The sequence below is a fragment of the Drosophila hydei genome, unplaced genomic scaffold, assembly GCF_003285905.1.
Source record: "Drosophila hydei strain 15085-1641.00,03,60 unplaced genomic scaffold, DhydRS2 tig00008114-arrow-pilon, whole genome shotgun sequence".
In the NCBI taxonomy this organism is placed as follows: Eukaryota; Metazoa; Arthropoda; class Insecta; order Diptera; family Drosophilidae; genus Drosophila; species Drosophila hydei.
Genome location: NW_022045827.1, coordinates 7,949,677 through 7,973,211, shown reverse-complemented (window position 1 = coordinate 7,973,211; position 23,535 = coordinate 7,949,677). Strand labels below are relative to the sequence as shown.

The window sequence follows — 23,535 nt, the reverse complement described above, 5'->3', positions numbered from 1 at the left end:
CTGCATGCCACGCCGCTGGTTACCGTTGCCAGCTCCTCTGACTGTTTTGGCAGTGGCGGCTACATCATCGTCATCAACAATGCGAAAAGGAGATTGACGGTGCTCAAACGGTTCAGCACTCACGCACTCACATTTGCACATGGGGCACACACATTCAGGCAGAGAGCTGCAATTAATTTTCAATGCGCGCTTTATGTGCCTCCATTGCGGTTCAATGGTATTGCGAATGTGGCCGCAACTGGTTGCACAAGTGCACAGGAGTATGCTAATTGCCAAGCCAAATAGGTGCCGACTCGAAGAAAGGTAAAGCAGGTAAGCAGATGCACTCTACAGCTCACCATATTCAAGGCTTTATTTCTGTTTACTTTTTTCAGCATTTTTGTCTTTTTAATTTCCGCTCAGCTCAGCTAATTGGCTTCGTTTGTGTATTTCTTAATTAGTTAATCGAATACGCATTTTCAGCTGAAATAATACACATTGCTAAGAGTTGACTCCCAGAGGGAAGGATATATATGGATACGGGAAATTAGGATATTGAGGAGAACTCAGAGTATTATAAAGTCGAACATTCCTGAAGGGAAGGTTTGTTTTATTTCAAGTTTCTTTCATTCTTGTATAATTATTATTTCAGTTAATGAAGTAAAGAAAATCAAAAGCAATCATTACTTAATCGGCCGTACCATCATAACGGCATATTTCAGTGAGTGCAGGTGACCCCGAAAAGAGAACCAATTGATGCCCTTTCCACTGGTGTTATCCCCATATTTTCCAGTGAGATGGCTAGACAAATCATGCCGTTAGTTATGCTTTTAAAACAGAAGAAACATTCAATTCATGCAAACCTTTCATGGCATCTCTGATACCACCAAGCGCCCGTGTAAAGGACGGCACAGTTTCGAGGGTCAACACCGTTCGACTTGTCATAGGTCGAAAATCGAAGACCAAGGTGTTTTCTTAGCGAGTCACCAGCACTTCCTTCGGCCTTTCCCAGTGTGTGCAAGGCATAGGACTCCAACTCATCACCCACTGCGAATCTGTCATACTTTTCATACCTTTTCTGACCATCGCCGTCCTCGAGTAGCACAAGCAACTGCTGACTTTGATCGGCAGTTAATGCATGTATCTTGTCGAAGCCAAGAAAAAATTCTCCATTCAGGTTACCAAATCCATTTTTGTAGTCATTCCAATTCCTATAGAAGTCAACACTGCCGTCCTGGCGTCGTAGAATGACAGTCCAACCAGAGCCGTGGTCGGTTTCCTCACAGACGACTTTGAACGGCTGATTACTATATCCTGGTATACGGATCATGAATATACCGCTAGAAGCTGGAGCTGCTTCGAGACAACTGCGTTTATATGTGCCTATATTAAGAGGATTGAGTCTCCATAAAATTTCTTCTAATTGATTTCCTTGTTTCTCTTCCTCCAATCTACAAAACAAGTGGAAATTGTCTGTAAATATCCATTAGTTAATCATACTCCATGAGGAACCCACCGCAGCTCTGCCAACTGCGCTTTTATTTCAATTAAGGCTTTAGTCTCATTTAGACCGTATATTTGACTACAATCACAGCGAAGACTACATAAAATAATTAAAATAGCAACACAAGTCGAATGAACAAACATCTTGTGGACCGCAAGCAATAGAGGTCTCGATCTGACTGAACTGATCTCCATTGGAGTCTTGTATTTATGGAGAATTTATATGTGTATTTAGAAGATAACCAATATCAATATTATCTACTTGCCAACGAATTTTAATTAAGGATTGTTTATTTATTTAAATTTAAAAGTGTTTCTTTATCATTATGTATATGTTTGTCTATATATATATGTATACATGTATATCTATATCTATATCTATATCTATATCTATATCTATATCTATATCTATATCTATATCTATATCTATATCTATATCTATATCTATATCTATATCTATATCTATATCTATATCTATATCTATATCTATATCTATATCTATATCTATATCTATATCTATATCTATAGCTATATCTATAGCTATACATATGTCTATAGCTGGGGATTCACACAGTAAAAAAATACTGTAATAGGATACGCTGTCAATGTAGGTGAACGTTTGCTGGCGTCACAGTTGAAAACTTATTCGCAATGATTGCGTTGTTGTCTGCCAAATTGAGCGCAAAAGCCTTGACAGCCCAACTAAATGAACCCGCTACTAAGGGGGGCGGCTTCCAGCTCTCGGATAGGTCGTGGCTCATGGCGCTCAACTGGGAGCTCAGGTGCCATCAGTTCCGACTCGTTTCAGTTTGAAGTTTACGCTGTTTGACAGTTTCGGTTGTGTGGCAAAAAGTTAAAACTGTTTTGCTAAAAACAATGACAACGAATACCAGAAACCGGGCGCTGTTCTGGGGTAGCTGCAAAGCGCGTGGGTATAAATCGAAATATTATCAAGATGCCGCCGGGTCGCGCATCTCAACTCAACTGCTGCTAAATTGTTCTCTCACACTCGCTCTCTTTCCCTCTCGTTTGATTATCAGGGCAAATATCTGATGTGGCAGTGTAAGAAAAGGCAGTTAAGCGTTTTGGTAAACAAGTTTTTACCTACATAAGATACATATGTAAGTATCGTATATAAGTTTATGTATATTTATATAATATTCATGTGTGTGTGAAATTTATGTTGTATAATATTGGCCTGGCAAATTTGCCTTTTGGTTAGCTTGTATTTCATTTTGCTTCAACACTTTGGTCTGAGGGGCCAGCCGTACACATATAAATAACATAAAAATGAAGCGAATTCAACCTCAAAGTTCAGTTCAAATAACCACTCAATAGATCTAACCGAAACGCTGCCAACTTTAGCTTTTCATGTGCATACGAAATGCCCGCCGGCTGCCGTCAATAGACGATGAATTTAAATATGCCCCAAATTGAGTATTGGGCACGTAATAAAAAAAGGGGGAAAATAAAATAAGAAAAGGATGGCAAAAAAAAGAAAACATTGAGTGAAGGCCAGTTCGGGCTAAGGCACAGCAGACAGGCCCTGCAGCCGGTCGATGCGGCCCCGTGTTATGTATGGCATCGTAAATAAACCCTTTTTTTACTTAATCCAAATTCGTCCTCGGGGAACAATTTGTTACACAATTTAAAGAAAGAAAAGCGAACAGAACAAAAAAAGACGAAGAGAATAAAAGGCGATGCGCCGAGTTTAGACTTTAAGTGTGTGTTCGAGGAGTCCGTGCAGGCGCCTAGATTTGGCCCAGGTCCGAGTCTGACCCAGCTGTGTGCCCGGGCATGGGGTCAGTTCGGCTAAATGTATCTACATATATTGTCCCTCTTCCAGCTGCAATATTTTTGCCATAAAATATTTATATATATATATATATATATGTATATATATACTTCATTTTTTCCCTTTGCCTTGCGAGTAATAAGGTTTTAAATTTCTATTTGGAAACACATTTTTGATATGCTTACATAAAGAATATGCAGCAATAAAATGAGCCAACCGAACGGACGCACATGAATCGCAACGATTGCCTCGGGCACAGTTTGTATCTCAATTCACTCTTCTCACTTCTTGCTCAATTTAGAGGAAAATTTCAAATAGTATTCAAATTGCATGTTGTATAGCTGGACACTATTAGAGTCTGTGATTAAATATTAATCTGATTTATTTATGAAATGACGATAAGACTAAGACTTTGGAAGCTGAATTCGCATTGGAAAATATAAAAATATATATATTTAAAATAGTAATTTTCAGAGAGCCTATGCTTTCGAATTTTATTGTACGAAACATACAAAACATTTTTATATATATAACATTATTTAATTAAAGTATATTTTCTTCAAGCATTCTAAAACTATTTTTATAAGCATATGCCTTTTAAAGCTCAGTTAGCCTTCCATATAATTACGTATGAGTACTTCCAACTCATTTCTAACTCCTTCGGCAGTTCTTTTTCTATTTTCTGCGTATGGCTAGAAAGCTGATATTGCTTTAGGATTACTTTTGTTACAACTCTCAGCCGGGTATAAGTAGTTGCTGGTTTTTTGGGCAAGTTTTCTGTGTAATCAACTAAGCTGGCGGTGCTTTGTTGCCTGCCTGCCAGGACAATAACAACAGTTGCCATTGGATATGGCTGAAACAATGCGGGCCGTGAATCGATGCCGACTTTCAAAAATTAGCGGAAACGGAAGCCAATCAGCAGTCAACGGAAACCGCATTGTGTGCCGCAGTACTTCAATTTCGTGGCTTCGATTATGATGAGGCGCCAAGCCGTCGTTCTGCCGCTCTTCAACCAACCAGCTCGTGCTGGGTGCTGCAACGGACTTTGGCTTTGTGGTCAGTGCCGAAAATAATGGCCAAAAGCCAAATTACGTTTCCGCCCAGTCGACAGCGCAGCTCTCGCCTGGCCGGAAATTGTGAAAAATCAACTCGGTCAAAGGGCACACACACATTCTCTCACACACTCGCACATTGAACCGTTGGGCAAATTGAGTTTCATAAGGAAAATTATCGCTTAACGAGCCGATTTCAATGAAAATTCAGCTTAAGCCAAAATGATTGCACTACAACTACATAAGGAGCTGCTCAAGTTAAGGTCGCTGCATTGGAAAACTTTTGCCCCCAGCCAGAAGACGAGCTGAAGAGCGTCAAATCGTTCGCATCTGGCAAAATGTCTGCGAATTTTATAATGAAATTCCACACAGAGCTTAATTATGCCGAAGGCATTTCAGTCAAAAGTCGCATTTCGCCTTCGATGCCGGAATTCCGAACTATTCTTTTGGAAGTCTTTTTGTATTATTTCAGTTTAGTTGAAATTTGCATTACATTAAAATCATTTGTAACTGAAGTGGGTGGATGGCTAGTGGCTGCCGCTCGATTTCAATTTAAATAAATATATTTCGTGTCGCATTTAAAGAATAAAATTCTCATTATAAATGAAGCGATAATGACCAGGTCTTATTATATATTTAAAAGTTTCACATTCAGAATAGGTCTTGACTTACAACAAAAGTATATTGAAAAAATGCTTTGCTTTTTTTGTTTTAAGCTTTTAATTTATAGCAATTTTTAAAGGCAGTTCACAAAGTTGGCAACAACTATTTTGTCCTCTTGTTAAATAATTCACTTCGCTGCAAAGTGGAGTAAGCATTCGAAAGATATCTCGATTACATTCATCCAGCATAGTTCGTACCTTATCTAAGTTTACGTGATCGCACGTATGCGCATTCGTTAGCCTTGCGTGCAAATCCTACACAGGGCATAAATTTTGCAAAAATAAAAAGAAAGAATTAAGATTAAAGAATGGAAAAAAGTGTCCCCAGTGGCCAGGTCGGGTCAGGTGGAACGTGAGCAAGTTTGAGCGAATGTCGTCCACAAACTGAACAAACTGTTGCAGGCAACATATTCGATAATTAAATAAGCCAACCAAATGCCAACAATTTGAATTTGAATGCTATTTAACTTTCAGCGGGGCGGTAGAGTTAAAGTTGGGGCTGGAGCTGCTTGTGAAATTAAATAAGTTGGGGCCAACCGCTAACGAGAAAGGTGTCTGGCACTAGGAATTAATGTGGCGGTTATGTGAAGCCCCTGGCAGTGGCTGTGGCTGAACAACCGACACCACCAACACCACCAACAGCACCAACGGCAGCGGCAACGGTAACGGCAACGGATGCGGAAGCCTGCGCAGCGACGGCGCGTAAAATTGCAGGCGCACATGTGTTCAGAGTTTAATCTGTTTAGGCAACACGAGCGCCTGCCGACAACTTGCAAAACTTCTTCACTGGCGGCAAACAAGGTAACACTAACTTTACCTGGCAGCCAGCTGCCACACACACACACACTGACACCCACACACACACATGCAACGCACAGAATAATGCACTAAACGCTGAAAATGAAATACAAGGCATTTTATCAGCCCAGCCACTCCCCTTCCTTTGGCAAGCTTAAGACATAGTCGCTAAAAATGTTAAAGTTTTTGAATTTATTTTCAATACCCAGCAAAAGTCTAGCACCCGCTTGTTGCTCACACTTAATTGCAAATGAAATTTTTCTTCGGGCTCTCCAGAAAAGTCACAAATTCTGAGAGAATTTAACAGAGCAGCTTTCTTAAGTTGACCGAAGCGCTTTTTGCGCTTTTTAGTTTCATTTTAAGACTATGCTATAATGAAATTTGCCTAGCTATAGTATCTATGGCTTGGAATCATACATTGCATAGTCAAAAAAAATATTGCAAAAATATTTTAACACTTTTTTTTAACTTTTGCAAACATTTTTCGACCAGTTGAATAAATTGTTAAATTCTTTAAGAAGACAAAATTTTAAATTTTCTAATGAATAATTGCCAAGTTTTTATATCTATACGTAGTTAAGTCTTATGCTAGATTCGGTTTGAATTATTGTTATTAATTTCTTAAAAATTGCATAGAAGCTTTGAATAACTAAAATTTTGTGTGAAAATATGAATTTTTGTCGCTTCATTTTGAAAAAATGCAAAGGGACTTTTTTTTGGATGTTTTACTTTAAGTGCGCCTTCATATGGACTCCAAATAGAACTGACCTGCCCCGCCCATCTAACTAGAGGCGTATCTGGCGCAAGCTGAGTTGCTGTCCGGGTGTTAATTAAAGTCAATTTTAGCAGAAAATTTAAATTCCAGAAACGCAAATACGAGTAATGCCAGCAAACAACATGTAGCAGAGACAACAATTTGGTCATGTTTGCTAGCAGCCGGTATAAATGCAGGGTAGCTGGAAAAATGCTGGGAAAAATGCTGGGAAAATTGTTGGCGAACAGAAGCCATCAGCAGTCAGTTGTGTTTGCGCAGCCGTGAGTAAAAAATTCAAAAACATAAACGGAAATTACCACAAAATAGAAACCACAGACCCTACCAAACACCCCTCGCACACACACACATACACTTACGTAGAAATTCTGTTGTTGTTGTTGTTGCTGTTGTTGCTACGCCGCAATCTAACAGGACAATCTTTTGATTAACATTCTTGGCATTTTGGGGGGAAATTAGTTTTTATGTTTATTACCTGAGCCATTACATAGCATGGAAAATGAACTTGTTGAGAGCATTTGCTCTTAATACCCTGTAATCGAAAACAAATTGTAGCGGTAGTATTGCATTTAGTATAATATAAATTAAACAATGTGGGCTTCGTTCTCTATAGGGAGACAAAGTGAGAGATATGGTATTTTAAGCCGAGTTTCGGTTTGAAAATGTATATTGTATGTAAGAGCAGATTTTTGTTTATTTCGTATTTCATTTAAGTAATTGTACAACACTTTCACTTTGAATTTTTGTATCAATCCAAAAATATATTTGAAAAAATCTATATGTCTAAGAAAAGAAAAAGCTTAATGAAGTATGGGTTTTACTTATAAATTTTTTTTGGGTAGAATATTATGACATTAATATAATATATATATAATAATATATAATGTAATTAATTTTGACTTAATTTTTACCCCTTATAAAAATAAGTTTGATGAACAGAACCATTATTTTGATACAAAATTTCAATAATTTGCTAGAGTTGCTCTGATGATCATTCCAAAATTAAATTTTCATATCAAATAAAATAATGTTTCAATCTCAAAGTTGCGCACCTCTAAGATCTAACTTTTTAAGAAAAATGGAGTTCATCTGGATCCTAATAGTATTCTTATCTTATTTCTATAGGTTATATACTGTCTTTATTAAATAACCATTTTCATTGACTAAATTGTCTACCTTACTCTTTCTTTTTAAGGAGCTGTCTTTGACCTCAGCCTTAACCGCAAGTCAGAAAAGTGTCTTCAATGGGTATGTGTCAGTCCAGTAGCCTTCGATCAAGCGTTCACCAATTCTTTTTTCGTTGCTTTCCGTGCTGCATTTTCAGCTTTTGATATGATATAACAAAAGTCCATTTGGCTGCTGGCCGGTGAAAAGAAATGATCGCAATCAATACTTTCTGGAGCGAGGCGGATGAGCTTAATTAATGCAAATGTTGGCTGGTCGTTGATTTTAATTTAGATTGGAGAGAGCGACTCGTGTTATGTAAATGCAAAATGAGACAACGAAATTTACAGAGTAAAATTTCTGTAAAATTGCCATCTAACGCCTGCAGCTCCGGCTGGGTCTGTGCGTTCAATTAAGTAATTAAATATCTGTGTCAGGCTTTGTGTTTGAAGTGCAGACGTTTGTCAATGTCGCACGTTATATGATATTAATAAATGTTGAGTTCATTTCGCAAATATAAGCCGAGGTTTTAATTAACTAATCAAATGCAATGTGTTGCCTTGGCTCTCGTCCGCATGCATGTTTGGCTTATTTGTTCCTACATACATAAATTCAATTTTCATCTTTACGGTAATCGCATTTGGCAATGAATTTTCCGGCTCCGGTTCGCTCTCTCTGTCTATTTGGCTTGGCTGCGGGCATTCTATTGCAGCTGCAGTTGGCATTCTGGGCCTCCTAAGCCTGCCGAGCGTTCCTAGTAGCTGCATGCATCATGTTGCAAGCCACATGCCAAATGCCTCCTGCTGCCTTGCCGCCTGCTGCACGGCTGTAAATCAGTGGGAATTATTTGTCACATGCACACAACTTATGCAAAGATAACGCATATTAATTTTGCACCTGGCCCAAAATGTAACCAAGAACTGCATCAAAAATGCCAGAGGCAATTTATTAGTTATGAATATTAGAAATTTTCATGTTTTCCTCACATTAAATTTGCCAATGATAAATTCTCATCTGCCTACGGAATCGCTTTAAATTGTTGCCTTTAATTACAAGCAAATATTTGAATTATCTCTCAGCTAGCAGACAGACTTCACTTCTCTTTTTTTTTGTCTAATTTAAATTTAAATAAGCACAAATTATGACACTCTAATTAGTTTAATTTTAAATTTAAAATGAAAGTGTTTTGACAAACTTTCATTTGATTTGATTTATAAGCAGTGTTTTTGTGGTAGTTACAGTAGCTTTCATATATGTAGGTGAAATGTAGTTCAGATGGAGCTGACAGCCGTTGAGAGCTGCAAAGGTTCTAGAGGCATTTCAGACTCAACTTTTGCGTACGCTTGCTTTGTCAATCTTTTGAATAAGAAACTCTGGTATCTAAACAGATTTATGAGAGTCTGCAAATAATAAGTTTGTAGTTTTTGGCTTTGATATTATATAGGATTGAAAATTAAAAAACAAACGAGGTTTGTGTCGAATAGTCAACTATTTCAAGGATTTCAGGGAAAGAATTCTTAACTATAACAGTCTAAATACTCTATATTCTTTATCTGAATGTTGGCTTAGGATGTAAAAGAATGTCCTCAGACTCAAAGCTATCAGCTGTGCAATGAACTTTCATAAGACATGATTGATAATTGCACTCATGACGATATTGAGGTTGTGTAAAGGTTGTATTTCTATAAAATTGTGTAATTTTTATTATATATTGAGTATACGTAAGATAATTTATAATAAAATGGAGCTGCGTCAAGTAAATCTTAAAACTAACCTGGTATTGATAACCTATACTGGCGCTGAAATAAAATCAGCGGAAATACTATCACTTTTAAAAAAATAAAAAGATTTTATACCTTTTTAAATTGAATTTTGTAAATTTAAAAATGCACCATATATTTCATAAAAATTAAAAAAAGTGAAGAGTAGTCAGTATAAAGAGTATTAATATTTAAGCTTGCTCTTTACTTGTTGCAGTGCCGCCAAGCGATTACATTGATGATAAGCAGCCCATTTGGCAGATGCAATAAAAAACAACAATCAGCAAAATATAAAACATAGCTTGCATTAAGAGTATTACCTTTTTTCATCTTTTACAGCTGCCCACGCTCAGCCGTCATCTATGCATGAACATATATACATAATAAAAGGAACAAAGCGGAAATGCTTTCAAGTGTAATGATAAATGAACGCAAACTCCGAACATAAATCAACACGGTTGGTATAGGTTGGTAGATGAACTGGATGTTGGGTTGGGTTGAGGCTGGGTATGGGCTCCAGATGCACCTCAGGCAGAGCTATGATGCTGCTGCTGCTGCTGATGGGTTAAGCCCAACTTCAGTGGCAAACTAACTGCAAACGGGCTTGTGCCTGTCCGGCCCTTCCTGCTGCTCCCCTTTTTGGATGATTTAAGCGCTGCTGCTCGACTCCAAATGTGTTGTGGGAAATATGCATAAAAGCAGCGCCGGTAAAAAATACAACGAAATTTGTATATACATATATAAATGCACGCATACAGTACAATATTTTTAATTTTTCACATTTTTTGCCAGCAAAACAAAATAAAAATGAAAAACAATAAAAGTTCAGCGAAAGGTGCAGCTGCCACGCCCACAGCCCACAGACGGCGCAGCCCGTAGAGAGAAGTGCGCCTCCCTCCGAGCCGCAGGCAATGTGAGGCACCCAAGTGAGCCATTGCATACGTACTCACATTCACATTCGCATTCACATTCGCCGAGTCGCATCCGTTTCGGGTTGAAACATTTTTTTCGAAATTGCATTGTGAATAATGTAGTGTTAATTCTCGTGAGTGCCATGTTCCCTGTTTTATGGGTTTAATGCTTTTGTTTATTGGTCTGCTGTTGCATACCGCGTCCAAGGACTCTGTAGCTTTCCCAAGTAGGACCCCAGCCTGCATCTGACTGCCCAAAGCCGGGCTGCTGCATTTCTGCTTTTGACATTTGACAAGAAAATGCATTTCGCCTGGCATTTGACTTTTAGCTTTTCTTTTGTTCCAACTGCTCATTGTCGTAAATTAAACTGAAATTTCATTTCGGCCCACACAAATTATTAATTGCCAAATAATAAAAGCAAAGCAATGTCATAAATATTGATAGCAAATGACATACAAATGCCCAAATGCTAGCCTAATGGCAGCTTAACACGACTGCCGTTCCAATGTGTAGATTGTATAATTTCGGGTTTCTTTTTGTATTCACAAATATATCGAACTGCCAATTCCATTGGCTTTGAAAGTCAAGTGTGAAGCGAAAGAAATGTATAAATACTTTGAAACATTAAGCGAAAAGATTTTGAAATAAATATTTGTTATTCTCTGTGTTCTTTTTAAGTTTCATTTTGGCTTTTTATGATTGAATCATTCATGAATGCATTTCCAAGAATCTGAAAGATTAGATAATATACATTAACTTATTAATTTCCAATGTAGCTTTTTTATTTCAATTAATTATGAAATGCATAACAGAGACATCAAAAATAATCTTTTGAAGGACTTATTTTGGACTTTAAATTTTTTTGATAATTATTTAAAAATTAAAAATATTAAAAATTAAGTTTTTTAAGTATAATAAATAACATATATAATATATATAACCTTTATTACATTTATGACATTTATCACATATGTAACAGTAATAATCCATCAAAGTGTATTCACTTTTTGCTATCCTGGCTTTAACTATTTTCATTTTTGTTTTATTCATTAATAGCATTGTCTATCTATCTGGTGATGTATAAAGCAGAATTTATGGCACTGGCCGACACTTAAATTGATTTTTTATCGCCTTTCAACACGACAAGCTTTTTGTTGCCATGCATAAATTACAAGTGAGTTACTAATGGAGAATCAATAATTATGATTGACAGTGTATACGTTCGCATTCGCATATTAATGAATTCATTTACCAACACTATTTTAAACAAGCTGAAGCGGGTGTCAACCACTGGCTAATACTCGTTCATCAAAAACGAAACGTGGCTATCAATCAGGCCAAGTTCTCTAGAGGGGTTTTCTTTTGCTAGAAACAAGTTTTCAGTTACATAAAAGGGGATGACTTCTTGACAAGTCCAATATACTCTTTGTCAATTTGCTAGCAGAGTATTAAAATGTCACTAGCTCTTCAATAATACACGAATTACTCTTAATAATACTCAATGTTGATTGATTATGCGTTCATAATGCATTTCTGTTGACCACTTGAATGAAAATCATTTGCAATTGTCTCCCATTGTAAAATTTCAATTGCAATTCAAAAACCTTAATACATTTGATAAGCACTTTTAATGCGATTTCCAGATTCATTTTTGCAATTTCAGTTAACTTTCTTATGCGTTTCTCTGTTAAGTAAGTTCCTACAAATTCTGATTGTAAATTTCTGCCAAAAGTATTTACCACAATTATTTACAATGCAACCCGACAAGCATGCACATATATATGTTTGTTGTGTATGTGTGGGTGTGTGCAGACATACATACGCAAATAAACATGAAAAATTTGAAATATTTGAGAATCGAATTACATTTGTTATAGAGAAAATTCAATAAGAATTTCCGATTAAGTTTTTGTTACATTTTGTTCAATTGCTTGTTTTTGACAGGTGGGAGCTGAGTAAGGTTGAAGTGATTTACTGGAAAATACCCTGTAATTTGACAATGTTTGTGTATATAGGGTTGAGCATGGCTCAGTGGAAAATATGCCTTAACTCTGAATTATTTAAGCATAGAAAACATTCTTGGAGCTAATAGATCGTAAGTCATAAGACATATTATTATTATATTATTAGACATTCGGTTAGCTTAAAAAATCCTAGATCTAAGAAGAAAGCAGTTTAAAGATTCATAAAAATTATAATCAATCCATGCTAGTTAATAACTTCACAATTACTTTTCGTTTCTAACACAGACTTACAGAGTAATCAATGATAAAAATGAAAAGCAGACATTTAAATTACTTTTGCTGGACTAATGAATTTTCAAGAATTTGCCGAGTTATTTAAGCTTTTCATGTTTGACAGCCAAACTAATAAAGTTAGCGATATGAAATGCTTGGACTAAACACTTTAACCACACCCACACACACATATTCATGCACATGTGAATATGTATAGGAAACATCTGGCGGTTGCTGCTGGAATCAACAATTTTAATAATTTCGTTTTATGAAAATTGCGCTCGGGTTAAATGATTCGAGAAGAATGCGAGGAAGCAAAACTCGTAGCATTTTACACTGACGAGCAAAACTGTAACACATGTTCAATGTTCTCACTTCAACGGTCTGTATTATCTTTTATACTTTATGCATGATTATGATCATAGTCTTGTTTTGTTAGTGAAATATTTGGCTCTTTTATTTATAAATTTGAAGACATTTGATTAGCGATAAGAGAAATACAATAGCAAAGAGTAAAAAAAGTCAAATGTTACAGTTTTGCACTCGCAGAGCAAAACCTATTTACTTTTGTTTCAAAGCTTTTTTTACCATTAAAACTTATTTGTTTTTGTTTAAATCGATAAACCTTGATCATTTTAAGTCAATTTGCAAAATAATTATGATGGCTGATGAAAAGAAAAAGGAAATAATCGAATTATTGATAGGGGCGAATCCGTTAGGAAAGTGGCTAATAAATTTGGTGTTAGCCACATGACTGTGCAGTGTTAAAAACAAAAACAGTTCAGAAAACATTAAAATCAATAAAGGAGGCCGACCGCGACTTTTAAGCCAACGTGACACGCGCCACTTGGCTAACTTAGTTACAGGCAATCGCGACTTTACGCCAATAACAGCTGCTAATGTGTTAAATTTAAATGCCAGTGAGTGGACAGTCCGTCGCAGTCTCGGCAGATTGGGGCTTAAGGCCAATGAAAGAAAAAAAAAACCATTTCTAGCTAAAAGGCACATTAGTTTGCGTAGAAACTTTGCTATAATGCATGAAAATTGGGATCTAGCTTATTGGCATGCCATAAGTTACAAATAAAAAGCTTAAACAATGCTACAAAAATTTTTTTCAAGTTTATTTGGTCAGACGAAACTAAAATTAATCGTTTTGAGTCAGACAGACGACGTGGTATTGGACTAGGAATCCCACAGTCCAATCGGCAAATACAGTGCGGTGCACGGTGGCGGGTCCATAATGGTTTGGGGCTGTATTTGTACAAATGGAGTTGGGCCCTTAGTGTTAATTGATGGTATAATGCGTAAGGAGCAATACCTAAAAATTTTTCAAGAAAATTTGGGAGGAGTCATTGGCAACATGGGTCTGGCTGTTGAAAATTGCATTTTTCAGCAAGACAATGACCCAAAGCACACATCCCATTTGGCGAAAAATTGGTTATTGAACCAAAAGTCTCAAACTATGAAGTGGCCACCGCAATCTCCAGACATGAATCCCATAGAAAATGTATGGAGCCATCTGAAATCGCAGCTTGCGAAATATGCGGCCCCTCCAAATGGCAGGATGGAGTTATGAGAGAGAACGAAGGACGTTTGGTACTCGATTCCACCTGAAATGGTGCGACGCTACACGCAAAGTATGCCAAACCGTATAAACAACCTCAAAAAATCAAAAGGGCTGTGGACCCGTTATTAAAAAAAATTTAATAAAAATATTTGTTTAAAAATATTTGCAGTGCAAAACTGTAACATTTGACTTTTTTTACTCTTTGCTATTGTATTTCTCTTATTGCTAATCAAATGTCTTCAAATTTATAGATAAAAGAGCCAAATATTTCCCTAACAAAACAAGACTATGATCATTATCATGCATAAAGTAGAAAAGATAATACAGACCGTTGAAGTGAGAACATTGAACGTGTGTTACAGTTTTGCTCGCCAGTGTATGTCTTTTTTTTGTCCGTTGTTGAGCGTAACCAACGGAGCTCAGCCTCCAGCTACCCCATTGTTCCTATGTATGAGTGCGTGTGTGTGTCTCATATCTCTGTTCAGTTTTAAGGATTGGCTGCTCTTGAAATGTTTTTGGGATTCAGCTGGCTTTTCAATCAGTATGAAAGCTTCGAATGCCTTTTGATTCCTAATCAGGAAAATCTCTTTTAAATGCGTCCACTAATTGCAAAACTGTGGAGGATAATCATAGAGGAGTGAACTCTATAAGCCCCATCTAACGCACTTCAGCTACATTCACAAACTAATCAAGAGGCGCGCTTTGTTTTAGACATGCGAACTTATAGATCGGGACGAGGGGCTTGGCGATGCGAAAACATTTCTTCGACTAAGAAGCAATTATCGCAGATAGGAAAAGAGTTTTTCCGCTTGTTTTGCGGCAAGTTTTTTGGGATAACTTTTGCTCCTACCCCGGCCAAGGTTCTGTTTGTGAAGCACGTTTATCAGTGGCCAAGTTTTTACTACTGGCTTTGGCCCTCGTCTGTTCATTGTTAACTTTTCTGCCTTACTAATGGCTATCAGAGATAAGTTCGACTACAAGCCAAAGTTTTATTTTGTAAGCAACGTTGTTAATCTGTCGAGTATGTGTGTGGGCGTCTGGGCGTGCCACGGGCAGCGGCTGTGGGCGACGAGTGCTTTTAAAAAGTTATCAACAAGCGTTCAGTCAGAGATACGAGTCTCCTGTTAAGACATATACTCCTAACACATGTTACTCACACACTCAGGCACACACACACTCACATTTACATAGTGCTAATCAAGTGCAGTTGTATGTAGTTAGTCGACTTGATTTGCAACTTGTAGCATGCCACCTGCGTGCTTCTTGACTTATTGTACGTTTCCCTAATCAGCAAAATGTGCTAGATTAACGAATTTGCACACTTTGCTGTTAGAGATTAAAGAGGAAAGCATTTAATGAAGAATTACCCCTAATACTATCTGTAGGTATTGCCTACTAAGTCTGCGATTAATTACTGCTTGTTACTCTACTACTATTACTTTTTACTACTTGTTACCCTACTAATATTACAATACTATTTGATTTCATTATTAGTTACCATTTGTTGTACTCTTAATTTTACTTTTAGTCTTACAACTAGTTAGTCTACTTCTTATTTCCATTACTACTATAGTGATATTTCCTATTTCTACTGGAGAGAATTATTATCTACTACTTCTTTTATCTACTACTACTATTGTTTACTACTCCTATTATCTACTACTACTGTCTGTTACTTCTGCTACTACTGTTATTCATTTCTATTATCTACTACTAATACTACTATTTACTACAACTTATTTTGTATTTAGTGACCAATGTACAAAGTTCAAGCATTGAAATTGTATGCCAATTTTAAAAGTATTATTCACTGTAATTAAGCAAGAGCCGCCAATCTTTAAAGTATTTAAAAATAATTTAAATCAATTCAATTTTTCAATCATTTTTAAGTTGATTCGCATTTACAATAGCTTTAAAATAAAATTTTAATCAGCAGCTGAAAATTGAAATTGTCTGACAGAGCCCGGAAATATGCATTTATACATACATATATACATAATAAATACATATGTGTGAATTTACACATATGTGTGTGTGTGTGTGAGGATGTGTGTGTTGTTATAAGTTGGCTTCTAGCTGGGCTGTTGGGCAGGTGAATAGACAGCTGGATTGTGTATGATGAGATTATTTGAATTACCTTTGCAATCAAATTGACACCACATAGACGTACCGTAACGGACTGTGGACTGACAGGGACAGACAGGTGGACAGTTGGACAGCTGGACAGGTAGAGAGTTGGACAAGAAGGAAACAGACGGCGCAAAGTAAATGCGACGCATGCAATTGGAGAGCAGCGGAAAGACAGAACGAGACAAAGTAGATGGAAGTCAAGTTTGATGGCCAGTCAAGACTTTATACATTATCTATATAGAGGCATATGCAGAGTGTCCGGCTAAATAATTCAAATGAAATTTCACTAATGCCCCAACACACAAATTTCATGAGCTCTCGCCTCTAAGTAGGCTGTTAATGAGCAGCACATGGGACTCGAAGCAACGACTGGAGACATTCACAAACGTTTTAGAATCTGAGCAACAGCAAATACATTTCGAGTAAAATGTCGGAACTGAAATTTGAGGCGAATTGCAGTGAGTTTGCGTTGGAGACAACTGAGAAGCTATTTGAGCAACTGAACTTGCAGACGCAGGTCGAGGCTTCCCTGCCGTTTGAGGACGATGAGAAAACGCTGAAGCAACAGCTGCTTGAACAGGACCTGGAGCAGCTGCAACGACGCCAGAGCATCGTCTACGAAAACGCTCAGAAACAGGTGGCTGTGCTCGAGAATCTGCTGAAGACCGTTGAGCCTGGCTGGCAAAAGGCAGTGGAGAAGACAGCGGCTGTTGAGGACTGCTCGCCACCGCAGGCCTATCACTTCAAGGACATCTACGAGCGCAAGAAACAGCAGTTGTTGACACAGCACCTCGAGCAGGAGCGTGCTCTGCGCCAGTTCCGCAGCCGTCCAATGCCCAACTTTAGCCAGGCCCATCGTCAGTTGGCCAACAGGCAAGTCGTGCATCGCATCACCTCTGCTATCACGCCGAATGTGCTGAAAACGTCGCGGCAAATGCTGCTCAAGCGGAAGCAGAAAATTGAGCAGCTGCTGCAGCAGCGCGATCAGGAGCAGAAACAAAATATGTGCTTAAAGTCTAAGCCGGTGCCCAAATTTAAAGGGGCTCCACTCAAGCCAGCCAATATTCAAGTGCAGTTGGAGATCAAGCCGTTCCGTCTGTCCACGGAGCTGCGCGCCGAACAGCGCAAGATCTTCAATGCGCAGTCGCATCAGGCGCAGGAAACTAAGCGTCGGCAGCTGGAGGAGCAGCGCAAGCGTCGCGAGCAGGAAGAATTTCAAAAGCAGCGCCAATTAGCCACGTTCCGTGCTCGACCCAATCCCTTTAAGTTTCAATTTCGCGGAGGTGTCGAGCCTTAGCAGTCGTTTCTTGTTCTCCATAATTGATGTGCTTATTGCAAATCTTTAAATTGTTTTTGGTTTCGAGTTTCGTGTTCTTGTTCGTAAATATAATAAATTTATTGAAGTTCAGAATTAATAGTAGACTTTTGTTTAAGGAGAGTTCGTGGGTGAATTATTTAAATGGAACTGAAAGAGTTCATTATATTTAAGAGTTTAAGTATAAGTATAAATATATATAAGTATAGCATACTTCTTTTATTATTATTTTATATTATATATATTTTTTTTTTAAGTTTGATTATTAATCTTTAATTAAAACTAATGGACGTTGTCTCTCTAAGTAAGGCGACTTTTTAAATTCCATAAACTTGGCTTTTATTTTACTGAGAGCTTAAGAATTATATGAATCTATATTTCATATAAAAACAATAAGATCCTTATCAGACTAAATAACAGCTGTATCTAATATTCCCTTTACTTTAGTAACAATATATTCCTTAAGAATTAAAAGTATACTAAATATTAAATTAAAAAAGATTTAACTTTATTATTTATTAAAATGTTTACTTAAAGAATTTTCCTTTATATATCGCGCCCAACTTCAATTACTACTGCCAGCTAAAAACCTATTACACTTGAGGCATATTTAACGCTTTGAAGTAAGAGGGCAACAACCTTGTTTGACTTAGCAGCCTTTGCCTTCAGAATTGCCTTTGATAACTTATGCTAGACATAATTGAACACAAGTTACAAGCAGAGCACTAGAAGGGATAATTAAATCCCTCTTATATAGAAGCTGCTTATGTGTGTTTTTGCTTGAAGACGCTCTTAAATTTCAATAATCATTTGCACACATGTGCGCACATTCAATTTGTTCATTTAAAATGGCTCAGGTCGAGGCTCCATCAATCAAACGCTTGCCATCATTGCCCATACCTCCCATCTCCAAATGCCCGCCCACGTGTTTCAGTACAAACAATTTGTTGTAAGTGTATCAATTGATGCGCTTCGCATGTATGTATGCGTGCATGCATGTGTGAGTGTGCTAGCGTGTGTGTGGCCCGCATGTCTATACACTCGACAGTGTATGTGTGTGTGTGTACGTCACATAATCAAAAGCACAAATACTAAAACAAGCACTCAAACTGTCAAAGCAATGATTGATAGTGTTGACATTCGCTTTTTGGCTTCAGCTGGCAGCTCGTGAGTTTTTGTGCATTGAATTCTGTTAATGGGACGTTTGGCGATTCTATACAGCGTGCCACGCCACGCCTCCCGACCCCTCCCCCACATGCTTTTCACCTGCCTTTCAGTTGAATGATGAATTGCACTGCATCGAGGTTGAGTGAAATTTGTATTTATTGTAAATTTTGCTGACTAAGTTTAAAGGTGAGCTTCCATTTAATCGACATTAAAATTAATGCAAAAAAAAATATTTGTGCGTTTTTTAAATAATATTTTTTAGCTATTATTACAAGTGTTGAAATCTGCCATGTCACGATTTGTTTTTATCAAATGCTGCTTATTTTTTCATTATTTTATTTGCGTACAAACGAATAATTATGAAAAAGTTTCTTTTTTATTAAATTTAGTTTTGCAATTTAATCCGAGGCATACATATGTGGGAGGAGCGGTTTTTTATAATAGTTATAAGTGCATATATATTATATATTTTTTATATATATATTTTTTAAATGTTGCTAAATGAAATATATTAATAATTAGTATTCAATGCATATGCATATTAAAATATATTTTAACTACTTTAAATCTATAATATTTGCTGAAGTAGAAACAAAAAAGAAATGTTATTAAAACACTTTTTTTATTGAAGTTTGGCTGTAATCGGCTTATAAATATATATATTTTAATTTTATCTTAAATACTTATTTTAAATTATAGTTTGATTATTTATATTATTTTTATTTAACATACTAAATCTGGGCGAAGTGGCGTTGCCGCTGAGAAATTGCTGCTTTTCAAATGTTAAAACAACATTTTCAACCTCCCCGTTACCGGTTAACTCCAGAACTGTACTAACGGTTAAGAGTATAACAGTTCACTTTGGCGCTGTTGTCAATAGGTGGCGGAGCGTTTCGTTAACAGACTATGTTAAGTTAACAGTTGACAAGCAAAGAAACCCGAATGAAAGAGAAAATGTGAATAAATATTTTAAATATATATATAAATATATAAAAATTAAAAATTTTAAATAAATATAAATATAAACTTAAAAATGACTGAAAAAATTTAAGCCTGTATATCAAATATATATAGGAGACATCAGCGGTGCAGCCTTCCGCTGCAACAGGGAACAATGTGCCAAATTTGATCGGCTGGTGTAAGAGTGTATATGTATTTGAGTGTATAGCGGAGTGGTATGAATTTACGTTCAGTTTTTATGCGTGGGTGGCAGGTTAAATAAGACGCGTTTTGGCCCAGGCAAGGGGGCGCCAGGAATCAGGGGAGCCAGTTGGCTGGTTGGGATTCGAATGCGTTGGCGACTCGCCGACAATCTGCAGAGTTTCGCTGGCTTTTTGTTTGCGGCTTGGCACAGTGGAATTTAATAACGCGCTGATGCATGCAAAATAACGCATAAAAACATAAAAATGCACACGCAAAAAAAGGGGCAAACAAATTACACCACACACACACACACACATAAACACACGCACAACCACAACAAAACAAATGGAGGGAGACTATGAGAGGGAGAAAGGGAGGGAAGGCTTCTGCAATGTGAGAGCTTCAGTAGCTGCAGTAAAACAATTTTCGCAGTCAATTTTCCTTTATGAGCGGAAAATATTTCGCTGTGAAAATATGATGCGCATATTGGCAGCCATCAGTCGTAGCTGCAAGCGGCGCCTTCCTCTTAGCCCTCTTGTGTTTACAAGCCAAAAAAGAAAAATTGAGAGGATGAGGGAATATTGTGTGCTCCACTTTAATTGAAACGCCAAATACTGCATTAAATCAATCGCCAACAAAATAAAACAACAAATTTCAATCGGATAGTTAAAAGGAACAAAGTCCACATAAAAAAAGCGCTAAAAAGTTGCCGAATTGCGACATCAAAGCCGAGCAAGGTCGACGCAGACGAACGCATTTGGCTGCAGCAAGTCAAAGTCATTAAAAAGTAATGCCAAGTCGTCAGCCAGCCACGCCCCCTTACTACAATTGCCTCTCAACTCCTTCGCTAGCAGGCGCGCCATTAATGATGGATGGTTTACCCGAGCTCCGGGTCCTGCCAACTCGACTGTTGCGCCACCAAAAAAAAGAAAATAAAGGAAAAAATGATTTGATGAAAACATTTGAAATTTTTATCGGGTGCAAATTTATGCAGAACTGTTGATGTCATCGCCCAGCCCCCGCCCCTCCAGCTCCCCTTTTCCTGCACAGAAATGATGACGATGCGAGTGACGTTGAAATATGAAGCGACATTACCTACGAGAACGTTGAGGAGCAGCACTCGGAGTTGAGTTGGGCCGCAATTTCTACTAGGGGCTGCAATGATTGGCTTTTTTCCTGAAAGCCCCCGCTTTGGGCCAGAGGCAGCCAAGCGCGTCTGTTAACTGTGCTTGGCCTTAGCCGATAAGAAGTTGGCTTTTCCATTTGTTTTTTGTTTAGCGGAGTCTTAATTTTTATTACCATTAGAAGTGCACTTAAAATTTGTAATAAATGACTTGGCAATTGATTGGAAGCCGAGCATTTTATATGCTCCATAAAGCTTCGATACAGTTGAGCGCACAGCTATATAAATACTTGCACATAACTATGTCATATAAACGCTTAAAATTGCCCAATAATAAGTCAACTGACATTAAATAATCATTCACCGTCTTAAATGCCGCCAGGCATCATAAAAAACTTTATAGATTATTTGTATAAGTGAAAAGACATCAAGTTGTCGACTGATATATTCGATTTACATCTACGTCTTATGGTTCATTTCGCATTTTGTAGTTGAAAAATGTTGCAGAAATTGATGGGAACCCTTCAAGTTTCACAGATTTTTTAGCTAAAAAAGCATATATAATTAATTTAATGATCCAAATCTCATATATTTCTGACAGCTGGCTTGGCTTAGGAATCACGTGCAGTGCCTTAGCCAGTTAGGATCAAAACCAACCTAATTTTCGCCTTGTCCGAGATGCGAGTTCAAAATTTTGTCTTGCCCCAAAAGGTATGCTACAAAATTTATGAAAAGTAATCAAATTTTAAGATATTTTGTATATTGCCTTATGACTCTATAGATCTAAACAAGTTTAGATCTGAGACTTAGTACCTTACTCTTTTTCTTCTTCTAATCTATTGTATTTGGGTCAAGTGTAATCTTATCAGTTTTCGTCTGTAATTGTTTGCTGAATTTACCAATGATTTTCAAGAAAATTTTTATTGATTTTTTCCTTCTTCAACTTCAATCTTTTACTTTTAAGTAAGACCTTTACTTTTTTTCGGTTTTCCGATGAAAACCTTGTAGTAGTTCAGTTTATTGACCATTCACTTTAAAGACCTGGTTTTCTTTATTGCTGTGCGTGTATTTCATAAACTTTTGAGAAAATTGCGTGAAAGTTTTACGGATTAAACATGACAGTTGCAGAAGCTGGTTACTAGAGGTAGGATTGCATACCATATATACCATGTACCATGTACTCCAGCTAGGTACATGGTACAACTATGTGTGGCTATTATAAAAGTTTATATTTTTATATGCGTCTGGGCCCCGAGTGGATGTTACTCTGGCTGATGACTGTGGCTTCAAGTTTTTATTGCCGGGCGCTGTTTGACGTGAACCTGAACGTGGGCTACTCTCGGGATAGGTCTCTCCCGCTCTTTCTGAGAGTGTGTGTGTTGTGGTTGGGCTTGTGCATATGGTGGGCACGTGTGCTGCTCCCACAGGTGACGATGGCCTCGTTTATGAACAAACAGCAAAATGTTGTCAACATTTCGAAATTTATTTGTTCAATATACTTATAAACGCACACAGACAGAGACAAACGATGAGCATATGTTGACTCTATGTGTGTGTGTGCGAGTGTATGTCGGGCACTGGTGTGTGCGTGTGTTATTAAATTAAACACAGAGCTGCCATCAGCGCTGAGGCCAAAAGCATTCATTAGCCACGTTTACTGCACCCGTGGCGACCTCCATTTTGTCTGATGAGTTTTGTTTTTTCTTGTTTCTTGTTTTCTTTTTTTTTGTTGTTGATTGTTTTTTTTTCGTGTTCCACGTTGTCCTGCAAGTAAAACTTTTCTGTTGTTTCTGTATATTTGCTTTGTCTCTGTGTATGTATGATTACCCAGGCGGATCTGCTTGCGTAACTTAATACTACTCACAGATGTGTTTCTGGCAGCCATATTGTATGTTTAAACTTTAGCTCTTCAGAACTATAAATTTGTGTTTTAATATATAAATATTATATTCTTAAGATATTCTAGATTTTATATAAAATTTTATAAGATTTGAAGTGAAGCAATGATTGATAGATTCTTTTGTCTGAAATCTGAAATGTTCACTGCCCTAGTCAGCATTTTGGCATGCCCTTCTGTGAATCTAAGCGGCTCTTGTATATGGTAATTATTTAAAAATTTGCTTAGCTTAGAAATATATTTATCATTTCACAGAGCTGAAAACTTATCACAGGATACAGTTGAGAAGAAGTTGCAAAGCAGTTGCAAAGCAGTTGTTAGGCAATGTCAGTCGGGTCCAACTGGGGTAACCATTAACTGTTATTCATTTATTCATAAAAAAGGTATAGAATATACGGAATCTGTAAAGAATTAATCAGATTTGCTGTGCCCCTTCGGCTATCCGCTCTCAACACATGCTAAAGCTCTACAGGGTATCAAAGGACAGGCTAAAGAAAATATAAATTATTTGCAATGTCAGCCAGCTCCTACTGGGTAACTGCTGCCTTTTCCTTTTCAT

At 37.2% G+C, this 23,535-nt stretch overlaps 2 protein-coding genes across 2 annotated transcripts; one reads left to right on the top strand and one right to left on the bottom strand.

The window, feature by feature from the left end:
• Nucleotides 1–662: 662 nt before the first annotated feature.
• LOC111596089 (ficolin-1-like) lies at nt 663–1,649 on the bottom strand. Its single transcript, XM_023310149.2, has 3 exons — nt 1,496–1,649; nt 843–1,430; nt 663–780 (listed from the first exon to the last, which is right to left on the bottom strand). Exons 1-3 carry the CDS (start codon nt 1,624–1,626, stop codon nt 663–665), a joined length of 837 nt encoding a protein of 278 aa, XP_023165917.2. The 5' UTR covers nt 1,627–1,649.
• Nucleotides 1,650–16,695: 15,046 nt separating this feature from the next.
• LOC111596108 (trichohyalin) lies at nt 16,696–17,643 on the top strand. The gene has a single exon (XM_023310170.2). The coding sequence runs from the start codon at nt 16,759–16,761 to the stop codon at nt 17,626–17,628; it is 870 nt and encodes a 289-aa protein (XP_023165938.2). The 5' UTR covers nt 16,696–16,758; the 3' UTR covers nt 17,629–17,643.
• The last annotated feature ends 5,892 nt before the right edge of the window (nt 17,644–23,535 follow it).

Excerpts from the sequence above, each read along its gene's own strand:
- LOC111596089 (XM_023310149.2), bottom strand. The coding sequence starts at position 1,626 with ATGTTTGTTCATTCGACTTGTGTTGCTATTTTAATTATTTTATGTAGT. Across the intron at positions 1,431-1,495 it reads GCGCAGTTGGCAGAGCTGCG|ATTGGAGGAAGAGAAACAAG; the intron begins GTGGGTTCCTCA and ends CTTGTTTTGTAG. Across the intron at positions 781-842 it reads TATCAGAGATGCCATGAAAG|CCATCTCACTGGAAAATATG; the intron begins GTTTGCATGAAT and ends TGATTTGTCTAG.
- LOC111596108 (XM_023310170.2), top strand. The coding sequence starts at position 16,759 with ATGTCGGAACTGAAATTTGAGGCGAATTGCAGTGAGTTTGCGTTGGAG.